We start from the raw sequence: 12,485 nt of genomic DNA on the forward strand, positions 1-12,485 counted from the left end.
CTGTTGCAGTAGGAGAGACCCGGGGTGCTGGTTACGCTGTTGCCTCTCTCAAAGCTTCATTTTGTTGCTGGTTGGATCTGGCCCTGTGTAGTCATGGCCGTGTGGCTTCAGGTTCTCCTAGGACACAGGGACATGTGACTGATGAGGTTTCAAGAGAGGAGGAACAGATGAGTGGGGAAGGGGGTGCAGCTTCCCTCCCTCGCCATGCCCGGGACCCTCCACTCACAGAGAGAGTGAGCTTCTCCAGCCTTTGAGTGGGGGGGAGATGGGTTCCCGGGCAAGTCCGCAGGCCTCTGTGACGTCCTGGATTAACGTAGCCACACGCTCACTTCTCACACAGCCTCTGTGCAGCGTCCGGTGTACTTATACTTTGGAAATAAGAGCAACTGCCAATGACGGTATGACCAAAAGAAAGAAGCAAGTGAGCGCTGAGCTCTGGGGAAAGCCTCCTGGTGCTCCCAGGAGTGGAAGCCCCCCACTTATCCTCTGAACCCCAGCTCTGGCAGTGACCTCCTGTAACGCGGAAAAAGCCCTGGACTTCCTTCTCAGGCCTGGGCCAAACCATAGAACCTAGAAACTGTGGTGATCAGAGGGCTCACAGGCAGCAGAGGTGGAATCCTGCCCAGACCGGGGGCACCCCCCACTCAGTCCTGCAGGGACTCAGCTCCCAGCCTGCAGCGTGGCAGAGAGCAGAGGCAGTGGGTGGAGGCAACTTTCGCAGAAGAGGCACAGAGATGGCAGAAGAGCCTCTTAGCTAGGGCAGGAGCAAGCAAGAGGGCCAGGAGCACACCAGGGCCCACGTTCTTCCATTCAGCTCTCATTCCCAAAGGAGCAGAAAACTCTGCAGCGTAGACAGAAGTCTGACCTCTCAAAGGGAGAAGAGCCCAGCCCCGAGGAGCCGCCTCCAGCTGGTCAGAAGGCTGTTACGCATCTTGTGAAGATCAGGGTCTGCTGCACGTCACCCAGACCTCTCAGGCCATCCGGAGCGGGCAGGGCTCTGCACACCTGCAGAAACCAGAGCAAGACTGAAGACTAGCTCCCCGCCATGCCTCATGGCTGGTTCTAGACCAGGATTGATTGACCTCTGCCTATTTAAATGGGCATTTTTTTTAAGCCTCAAAGTCAAAACTCAAGCATGAGCCTGTAGAAAAAAAAAAAAGCACTATCTATGGAAAGCAGTCCTGTCCTAAAGATTTAAGGGCAGAGGTAGCTCTGAAAATAGATCTCTGCAGTAAACAGATGAGACTTTTATAGAACGCGTCTGCTTGTTGATGTCACAGAGATGGGCTGCGTGGCTGTGACATGGGAGCCAGGAACCCACGGCGAGGCAGGCCCCGGGATGAAGGCAGACATCCAAGGGTTTGAATGAAATAGACGGTGGATACAGAGACACCAACAATGTAAAAGAAAAGTTTAGTTGTGTATTGGGAGCTGCAAACAACATAAATGTAACCGCAGAAAATCAAAACAGTGATACAGGGACTAATCCTAAAACCAAGAGATAAATCACAGAAGAAAGAAAAAAAGGCTAAGAAATGGAGCCAAACAGAGAGAGAAGTTGGTAGGTGTAGGGGACGGAGGATGAATATCTAACTGAAGACTCATGGATGCTCCTGAGGTGGGAACCTCAACGGCATGAACAGAAGGAAGAAGCATATTAGAGTGAAGTTACCTGAGCTGGAGGAAGCTAGTCGCCAATGAAAAACAAAACACAACCACCTAGCCATTTCATGGTGGTATCTTTGAATTTCAAGAGCAAAGGAAACCCTTGTGATCACCGTCGAGGGGATGTTAAGAGAATATAAAGACAGGAGAACAAGAATCCCCACAAACACCCACGCAAGCTGTCCTCCGAACTCAGTGAGACTTACAACCAGGTGACGCGGGAGAGTTATGTCAAGAATTTGATGGAAACATCGTTTTACTTACGAAGCTGTTCAGATTTCTGTTTGTTTGGTTGTTTTTGGACAAAGTAAATAAATCAGACAGTTTTAGATTTGCAAGGATTTAGAAAGCTTATCAGTTATGCTGATAAGGACAGGAGAACTGCTTTACGTGCAGAAACAATCCAGTCGTGGCGGTGGGGACAGGAGGACCACTAGTCCAGTGCCGATGGGCTGGACGGAATAACTGCATGACCCACAGGAGAAGCTGGGCAGGAGGACCACAGCCACCTGCAAAACGCTCGCAGTTTATATAGCATTTTCGAATAGCACCTTCCCCCAGCAGGCTCCACCTGGCTGTGTTCATTGAACCCCAAACCTGGAACCTGAATCCCCTGTGTAGGCCATGTTCCACAGGATGGGTTGGGGGCTCACATGTTCCTCAAAGACAAGGAACAAAGCTCCGGGTTGGCCGCTCCTGGATTCCCTAGCTCAAAGCACACATTCAGGTGCATCTGCCATACGGGTCATTCGCAGGGTATGCTTTTATAATTGCTATCAGGTACATTTATCATACAGCCACCCACATACCTTTCCTGAATAGGTGAATAAAAGATGCTCTCAAGTAAATCAGGAAAGAAAGAAACATCAGGAGCTGAACGTTGAAAAAGTCACATGTAAAATGATTAATGCTGACCAGTGATACCAGTTGAATACATGGAGCTGGATATAAATAATTCCTATAGCTATGGTTATAAAATTGAATATAAGATTCACAGCACTATTATTTAATATACTCTGTATATTATGAGAAACAATTGGTGCATGACAATAACTGGTCTGTAACCTCTAGTTAAACTAAAAAAGGCTGAGGGAGCAGGCAGTGGCAGGCTGGAGTCACTCATGGGATAGAAGGGGCCATGATGATTTAAGTCATTAGAGAAATGATGTAGTCATTCAGAATGCATTTGCTTAACGTAAAGGCTGTCACAAATAGACACAAAAATATAATTGCAACTAAACTACTGAGAGTAAAAAGCAAATGAAACTTGTGCACGTGTGTAAAGGTGAGATCAACCGTGAAAGGAACATAACCAGAAATCAACTTGGATCATAGTGCTCAGGACAGAATGTCAATATCGGTAAAGACTTTAAATGTAAATGGATTAGTCTCATCTATTAAAAGGCAAAGACTATCAAATCAAGTGTTGAAAATAGCCAAATATGTGTTGCTTTCTAAGGGCAATCCTACAGAAAACAGTAAGGTTAAAAGCAAAAAGTAAGTAAATAAGGATATATCAGGCAGATGCAGTTGAAAGGAAATTGAGAGGTAAATCATTAAATGGGAACAATACTGTCATATATTGATACATTTACTTATTGACACATTTATGCTTTACAGTTAAGACTGTAATGAAAGTATCACATTCAGAAGTCTTTATGCACTGATTAGCATACATAAGAATAGATTATGTAAACATAATTACAAGTCAGAAACTCAATTTTTAGCTGAGATTTAAATAACTTTTCAATCTATGTTAAGGTCAAGTAAACACCACCAATAACAACAATAAAAAGAAGCAGTGCATAGATCTTTTGAATCCTACAATCAACTAAAATTAAATTTTCAACCATGTGTCTAAATTATAGCATACAAACAAGGCTGCTTCCAATTTTCAATCATTTTTGAAATCTCTACAAAAAGAGCCATAAATGAAGTCATGAATTAAATCACACCAGGAGAGGAAATGCACCAGCCCTCTTTTCCAATGATAGTACACTGTATTTAAAATTGAGACTTATACCAAAAAATAAAAGCCTTATTAACCAGGACTTTCTTATAATGTGTTAATTGACCGATATGATAAAACAAGAAGCCACTCTCTCAAAACGTCACATGCAGTGTCTGAAGTCCATCTGCTGGTGTCCAATGCTGGATAGAGCAACTGCCAGCTGGTTTACTTGAAGCAAACTTCTCTTTCTATGCCTCAGTTTCTACATTTATAACATGGACAAAATATCACTTCCGAGGGCTCTTGTAAGCATTGGATGACTTTGTATATGAAAGCGATTGAGCAGGGCCAGCACTTCTGAACAGTGTATGCGTTTTAGTTAGTGAGATCCCATTTAGAATGCCGTAGAAATAACACACGGTACTTTTGCAGATAGAGTGAAAGATGTACTCGTCAGTATGTGTGTGTCTTTAAATGCCTTTATCTTCAAATCGAAAGAATGAACACAAAGAGCTTAAGTGGGGGAAAGCCACCCTCCCCCAAGGAGGAGCAAACACCCGGTACAGATGAAAAGAAATATTACTGAATTTTAAAAAGAAAGGCGTAGAATTTATCATTGCACCTTTAACACACCTATAAAAATGTGGTTTTACTTTTTTACACAAATTATTTTATATCAGAATACATCTGAAAGCAGGAATCAGATTACTAGGCTGAAATAGGCTGAAGGCTGCACCTCTTGCATCAGCCAGCCAAGCTGCAGAGCAAAGGAAAAATTATTTACAAGTACATGTGTAGCTAGTGTATGAATCACTAAATCTGGACATTTTGATTAAATATATACATTTTTCTAGGGGGAAAACTACCAAACATAGCTGAAGGAATAGATAAATGTTAATATCCTTCAGTAAAATTTTCAGACAGAAATACATTAATAGGCACACTGCTTAAAATATTTAGTGTTCAGGTATTTTTCCCACATACTGGAAAATATGGAAAATTATCCAGTTTGTTTTAGGAACTAAAATATTTTATATTTATTTATAAATATGCAATATTTATATAAATATAAATTTGTATGAAATATCAATTTATGAATATAAATCTGAAAGGAGGAATCAGATTATGAGGCTGAGATGGACTCCAAAGGAGAAATTAAATTATTCACAGGTGTGTGTGTAGCTAGTGTATTGATCGCTACATCTGGAAATTTTGCTTATATAATTTTTAATTATATAAAATATAAATATAAATTTTAAATATATAAATATAAATGTACACATAAAATATATATTTAGGAACTAAAATATTTTAGGAAGTATCTCAAAAGATAAAAAAGTACCAATAATTTCCTTCCACAAAGACTTTTGAACCTGTGATGTTGGCCAGGCACTGTGTCAGGCACGAGATTCCTCCAGGAGCAGCCTCAAGTCTGACACCCGCCCAGCCCTGTCCCGGGGCAGCAGACACATCTGGGGGATCCACACCCCTGGAACGGGCATCCTCTGGTGTCAGTGCTGTGTGACATGCACTTTGCTGGAACCTCCATAAAATAACAGCACACTGCATTCTGAGAACTTGAAAACAAAGAAAAGGCCACCAGCACCGCAGCGGAGCCTACCTGAGCCGGGACAGTGCGTTTAGCCACAGGCCCACCTTGTTTTATTGTTCTCTGCTGTACTGTGCTTTGCAAATGTTGCCTTTTTCACAAATTGAAGGTTTGTGGCAGCCCTGCCTTGAACCAGCCTGTCAGCACCGTATTTCCTACAGTATATGCTCACTTTGTGTCTCTGTCACATTTTGGTCTTTTCCCCGTACTTCAGCCTTTATTACTATATCTGTTATCGTGATCTGTGATCTCTGAGCTTTGATGTTACTATTGCAGTTGCTTGGGGGGGCGGGCACCACAAACCATGCCCGTGTAAGATGGCACACATTACAAATGGATGTTTTCTGCGTATTGACCGCCCCACGGACTGGCTGGTCCTGTCTCTCCTCTCCTCGGGCCTCCCTGTTTTCTGAATCAACAATATTGAAATTAGGCCGATGAGTAACCCCACAGTGGCCTGTAGGTGTTCCAGTGAAAGGAAGTGGCGCACACCTCTCACGTTAAGTCAGAAACTAGAAGCGATCAATCTTCATGAAGAAGGCGTGTCGAAAGCTGAGACAGGCTGAAAGCTGGACCTCTTGCACCAGTCAGCCAAGTTAGAGAGCAAGGGAAAAATTACTGGAGGTAATTACAGGTGCTGCTCCACGGAACATATGAATGATAAGAAAGAGATATAGAGAAAGTTTTCATGGTCTGGAGAGAAAATCAAACCAGCCACAACATTCTCTTAAGCCAAAGCCTAATCCAGAGCAAAGCCCTGATTCTCTTGAATTCTGTGAAGGCTGAGAGAGGGGAGGAGGCTGCAGAAGGAAAGTTGGAATCTGGCGGACACTGACTTATCAGTGTTAAGGGAAGAAGCCGTCTCCACTACATAAAAGTACGAGGGGGAGCAGCAAGCGCTGAAGGAGAAGCTGCAGCAAGCTCTCCAGAAGATCCAGCTGGGATCATGGATGAAGGTGGCTACATTAAGACAATAAACTTTCAATGTAGAGGAAACAGCCTTCTACTGGAACAAGATGCCATCTAGGATTTTCCCAGTAGATAGAGAAGAAGTCACTGCCTGGTTCTGAAGCACCGAAGGACAGGCTGTCTCTCTCGTGAGAGGCTAATGCAGCTGGTGACTTGTTGGAGAGCTGGTGCTCATTACCCATTCTGAAAACCCTAGGTCCTTGAAGAATTAAGCAAACCTCTGCCTGTGCTCGCTAAAACGTACAGCAAGGGCTGGATGGCAGCACATCTGTTTATGGTATGGATGACTGAATATTTTAAGCCCGCTGATGAGACCTACTGCGCAGAACAAAAGATTCCTGTCAAGATATTACTGCTCATTGACAATGCACCTGGTCACCCAAGATCCAGATGGAGATGTTCAGGGAGATGAGTGCTGTGTTTATACTACCAACACAGCATCCATTCTGTAGCCCGTGGATCAAGAGGCCATTTTGACATTAAAGTCTTGTTTTTTAGGAAATACATTTTGTAAGGATATAGCTGTCACAGATCGTGATTCCTCTGATGGGCCTGGGCAAAGGCAGTTGCAAACCTCGTGAAGAGGAGTCATCGTTCTACACGTCGCTAAGAGCATTTGTGATTCGTGGGAGGAGGCCAAAATCATCAAAATTTGGAAGAAGTTGATTTCAACCCTCACAAATGGCTTTGAGAGAGTTCAAGATTTCGGTGGCAGAAATCACTGCAGATGTGGTGGAAATAGAACTCGATTTGGAAGTGGGGTCTGCAGAATGGGGCTGGACTGCTGCAATCTCAGGACAGAACTTGAACAGATGGTGAGTTGCTTCTCAGGGGGTAAGCAAAGAAAGTGGTTTTTTTGGGCCAGGAGTGGTGGCTCATGAATCTAATCCCAGCACTGTGGGAGGCCGAGGTGGGTGGATCACGAGGTCGGGAGTTCGAGACCAGCCTGACCAACATGGTAAAACCCTGTTTCTACTAATAATACACAAAATTAGCCAGGCATGATGGCATGCGCCTGTAATCCCAGCTATCCAGGAGGCTGAGGCAGGAAAATTGCTTGAACCCGGGAGGCGGAGGTTGCAATGAGCTGAGATCACACCACCACACTCCAGCCTGGTTGAAAGAGTGAGACTCGTCTCAAAAGAAAAAAAAAGAGTGTTTTTTTGACACGGAATCTGCCCCGGTGAAGATGCTGTGAGCACTGTGGAAACGGCAGCACGGGGTTTGGAATATTCCACAAGCCTGGTTGACAGGGCAGTGGCAGGGCCTGAGAACTAACTCCAGTTCTGAAAGAAGTTCTTCTCTGGTTAAAATGCTGTCATCAAACAGCACCGCATGCTACAGAGAACTCCCTCGTGAAAGGAGAATCCTTTTAGTGTTGTGTCACTTTAAGAAATTGTCACATCCTCAACCTTCAGGTTGATCAGGCCACCAACCTGATCAGTCAGCGGCCATCAGCATCATGGCAAGACCCTCCTCCAACGAAGAGAAGCTGCTCCCCAAAGGCTCAGATGATCATTAGCATTTTTAGCACTAAATTATTTTTAATTAAGGAATGTACTTTTTTTAGACATAATTCTTTTTATACACTTAGTAGACTGTGGTGTGGTGTACACATGGCTTTTATATGCCCTGGAGAACCCCAAAATTTCTGTGACTCACTTGATGGCGATATTTGCTTTATTGCAATGGTCTGGAACTAACCCCACCATATCTCTGAGTTATGCCTGTGTTTCAAAACCAGGTAGAATGACAAACTATATCACCAGACTGAATATCTTTAAAGGTCTTCTGATTCAGTAGATGCTGGAAAAGTCACTAGAGGGACGGTCTTACTCATTAAAAATAATCAAATGAACAAAAGCACCAAAAGCCACAGGAGGGAGGGCAGGCCCGCCCAGTGCCCAGCGTCCATCTGAAACCCAAGCCAGCATGCCCGTCAGCCAGGCCCCAGCTGCAACCCCTCCGGCTCTGAGGGAACCTCCAGCTCTGAGATTCTGGGACACAGAAGCCAGCTGCCCTATGTCTCTTCAAACGGAAGCTTCAGGGGCAAGTCAGGGAGGCCTGCATGGTGACTTTTTGGACGTTCTGGTGAATGCAGTCACATCAGTGTGTGATATGAGAAAATATGATCCTTGTTACTTGCAGGTGAGGTAAGCAGGTGCTTCAGAAACTCTAGAGATTGGCTGAAATGCCTTGGAAACTAATCAGATTTCACCAAACTGGACCGAGTGTGAGTATAGAAAGTTCTCCACTTGCATCCACTGTTAAAGTTCTCACAAACGCCATCTGTGGTGTAGACCTGAGTTCAGCAGACTCCAGCCTGTGGGCCAATCAGGCTCATCCATTTGTGAGTTCATTCACACATTGTGCACGTGTGGGATGCACAGCAGCAGAGTTCAGCAGATGCAAAAGAGGACCTGCGGGCCCCAAAGCTGCAAATGCACACTTCCTGACTCTGCAGCACAAGTTTGCCAGCTCCTGCACCAGATCAATAAAAGCTCACCACCCCTGCCAAGAGCTAGATTGGCAGGGCTGGGACTCTACCCAACAGCCGGGAGCCGGAGCTCTGATGTCCCCTAGCCACCCCGACTGGCCCCAGAACCCCAAATGCAGGGCAGTCGAGTCACATGCATGAGAACAGAAGGCAGATGGCAGCATGGGGAGGAGGAGGTGGGTCCCAGCCGGTGATCGTGTCTCATCACCTTGTGATGCTCATCGTCCACGGGAAGATGGGCAAAGTCCACAAATAGAGAATTCCCAAAATACGAAATTGAAGCGGCCAGGAAAAACGACAGAGACAGTCACTGCCAAGCAGGGTGACCAACATGTACACACAGATGCTGCTGGGCTCATTTGTGGTTTGATTTTTATCCGGTTTCCTTTTGAGCCGACTTGAAGGATGCTAACAGGAATGAGGTCTGCCAGTCTTTCTGGAAAGCAGTTAGGGAGTATCCTCCGAGAGAACCTGAAAATTGTACTCATCTTGCTTTGGAAGACAGTTTGGCAGTGGCCAAAGATGATGGAGTTACCGAGGGGCCCAGCAGTTTGTACTCCTAGGGTCCATCCACCCAAGAGACATGAGAATGTGTCCACATGCAATGCTGGACACGCCTGTTCTTCGCAGCACTGTTCCCAACAGCCAGAAAGTGGAAACAGCCCAGGTAGTCGTCAGCGGACTCACAGAGACACCTTCACATACAGCCACGACTGGAATATTACTCAGCCTTAAAAAGGAATGGCGTTCTGATGCACCGCCAAAGGGGATGGACCTCGGAAACATGGTGCTGAGCGAAAGAAGCCAGTCACAAAAGTCTTCCCTGGTGAAGCGCCTGAACAGGCCAGGCCACGGAGGCTAAAAGTGGCCCCGTGGCTGCCAGGGCCCAGGAGGGAGGTGGGAGTGGCCCCTGATAATGGGCGTGGCTTTTTTTGGAGGAGATGAAGGTGTCCTAAAGTTGATTGTCATGATGGTTGCCCAGCTCTGGGAATATGCCTCCCACCAGGGCAGCTCGGGGTTCTCATTTGCCACTGCTCAGAATTCAGTGCCAAGATGGGATTTTGCCTTGATGGCACACGTTCATTGTCTCCGGCTCCTCCTTTTGCCACCGGCTTATAAACCAAGCCACCCCTAGCGTGACTGTCGCGCCTGCATCCTCGAATTCATCGTTCGAAACAGTGAGCCTGAATGCTTTGCTCCAGAAAGGAAATCATGGCCTATCTGTGAAAGCAGCAGCTCAATAGAAGTAGCAAACTGCAGCCCACCACTAGCCCGGCACTGCTGAGAACCCTCCCCTGCACTGGGGCCCAGTTTCTGGAAGCTTCTAGGAACTTCTCAAAGACCCAAAGATAGCTATGAGGCAAAGAAAGGAAATATACCATTGGAAAGACACAAATATAATTTTCCCATATTTAAAGGTTTGTTTTTTTTTTTTTTTAATCATAGAAGTAAGTTAGACTATTTAATCAACCAAGAAACACATACAGGTATTGATCGACTTACCACCTATGCAACTTATGACCATTCGACTTTACGACCACAATCGCTAGCCACGACTGCTTCGCGTCTGGCAGCGCAAATGTTGCCCAGCTGGGCGTACGACAGTGCGGACCAGCTTCCGGCAGCACTACAATCTCCGCGTGCACCATTTCAACTGTACATATAGCCTACTCAACTTACGACCAAATCGTGTTACGACTGGTCTGCCGGTCCCGACCGTGGTCGTAAGTCCAGCACTAGCTGTATTCTTACAGCTTAGCAACTTGCAGAAAATGTTGAGACTGCCGTCTGGTTCTCTGTCAACGCTAAGTGAAAGAGTACACACCTTTCTTTCCAGGGCCCTGGCACTGCCCACCCTGCCTCCTTCCCTAGCCCTCGGCCTCATGGCACAGAAGGGCTGCATAGTGCATGCCTGTGCACGCTAATTCCAGCCTTGATTAGGGTGGTCTGCTGCCTTCATCCTGAGGACACATGCACGCAGGCACTGTGTCCTCTGGGGCAGGCGAGTGGCTGGCACTGTAATTGCTGAGACAGGGTTAGATGGCTATAGCAGTCCACATGTCTCCAAAGGTGATGACTGATCTTCGAGCTCAGTGCTCAGGTTAACAATGACCTGTAAAGGATGAAGTGGACAGCAGATCTGGGAGGGGCATGTGATGGCTCGGTCCGCCTCTGTTTGTCATGGGCTTGCTTGCCTTGCTTGGGGACTGGGCTGCCTGGTGCATCGTTCTCTCTTGGAGCTGACAGTGCCTCCCATGCATTTACCGTGCCCGGCTCCCTTTATTCCCCGGCTCGAGGCGCGATTCCTCCGGGAGCCGTGGCAGCAGTCTGGCCGTCGGCACGCGCTGAATCAGCAGAAGCTCTGGGGGCTCAGCCTCCTCGACTGCCCTGGGCCGCAGGGTCTGCTTTCCACGTGGGAGGCGGGTCGGTGCCCAGATGTGCTGATTCTTCAGAACCCACCGAGTGCCCGTCTTCCTGGGCACTGCTACCCAGCCCACCCCAGCTCACTGTTCTTAACTAGCACGGGGAGGAGCTCGTGCTGCAGGCCCCTCTCCGTTAGCCCTGGAGAGGGTGGACGGGTGCTCCAGGCTTTGTAACAGGACCCAACAATGACTTCACTAACTGGGAGCCCCAAGGAGAAGCCCCCACCCCACCGTGCTGCGTGTGGCCTCCCTGACTAGCAGGACACAGGGCAGGAGGTGGATGCAGAAGCAGGGGCAGGGGCACTGGGGCAGGTGAGCCGGTGGCTTTGGGGACGCACAGAGCCTCCAGACTCGGGCCCCTCCCTGTGTGTTTGCAGATGAGACACAGCAGCATCCTCCACTCTGGCTGCAACGAACAGTAACCTTCTCGCCTTTAAGGAACAGGGGCAGGAACTGGGCTGTGCAGCTCACCAAGGGGCTGGGGTGGAATCAGGGACTCCCCGCCTTCCAGAGCCTCATCTTCTCCATCTGTGCGTGAGCTCAGTGAGCTTTCCCACTGCATAGTGAGCAAAGGGGACCTGCTTGCTAAGGGGCAGGGATGGAGCTGTCCTCTGGCCACGGGTAGCCAGTCTGCCTCATGCTTCTCCCTTCCTAATGGCAGCGTGTGGCAGCGCCGTGGCTTCAGAACCGTCTCCACAAAGGTCCAGCACTGTCACTGGCCCACGCTCTCAGCCAGTGACAGATTCCAGAGAGAGCGGATGGGCTCAGCGTGTCACGTGTCCACCCCCAGATGGAGATTTGCACCTGAGAGCCCAGCCCTGGTGTTGGGGCAGTTCACAGAGAAGGAGTGGCTGCCACGTGACCTTGCAGGGTCTGCAGGCGCAGTGCTAAGGATGTGCCAGCCTCAGAATTGCCCTGTTCTCAGTGGGGCTCAGTGACCCCTGCCCTGACCTCCGAGCACCCTGGGACTATGGCAGGTAAGCAGTGGAGCAAGGGCAGGGAACAGCCCTAGAAATAGCAGCAGTGATGACAGCATGGCCTCAGGTCCCATGTGCCTCCTTGCAGGGCCCCAAGCCAGCACTCAGGGAGTCTGCAGCATCCTTGTAGGAAGTGGACGACCAGTGTCCCTGAGGTGTGCCCACGTCACTCTTGTGTTGGACTCTCTGGGTGTTCCCACCCTGGCTGTGGTGCTCATCTGCACAGATGGAGAAAATGAGGCTGTGGGAGGTGGGGGTCCATGATTCCATGCCAGTCCGTTGGTGAGCTGCACAGCCCAGCTCCTGCTCCCAGTTCCCACCCTGAGGAGCTGGAGCCGTCCTCACCACTGGGTTCCCCTCTGTAAAGCTGGAGCCGTCCTCACCGCTGGGTTCC

At 47.9% G+C, this 12,485-nt stretch overlaps 1 protein-coding gene across 6 annotated transcripts in view; it reads left to right on the plus strand.

Annotated features, from left to right (window-relative positions):
• TAFA5 (TAFA chemokine like family member 5) overlaps positions 1 to 12,485 on the plus strand; it is a 280,241-nt gene that overhangs the window by 195,927 nt on the left and 71,829 nt on the right. Inside the window, exon 4 of one of the 6 annotated variants that reach the window (XM_032266260.1) lies at positions 7,140 to 7,151. The exons of the other annotated variants lie outside the window; for them this stretch is intronic. Within the exon in view, the coding sequence (XP_032122151.1) occupies positions 7,140 to 7,144 (5 nt within the window). The 3' untranslated portion in view covers positions 7,145 to 7,151. Of the gene's footprint in view, positions 1 to 7,139; positions 7,152 to 12,485 lie in introns of those variants that run through there. 6 annotated transcript variants of the gene reach the window in all.

Source organism: Sapajus apella, unplaced genomic scaffold (genome assembly GCF_009761245.1).
Source record: "Sapajus apella isolate SASKATOON/1434 unplaced genomic scaffold, GSC_monkey_1.0 scaffold156, whole genome shotgun sequence".
In the NCBI taxonomy this organism is placed as follows: Eukaryota; Metazoa; Chordata; class Mammalia; order Primates; family Cebidae; genus Sapajus; species Sapajus apella.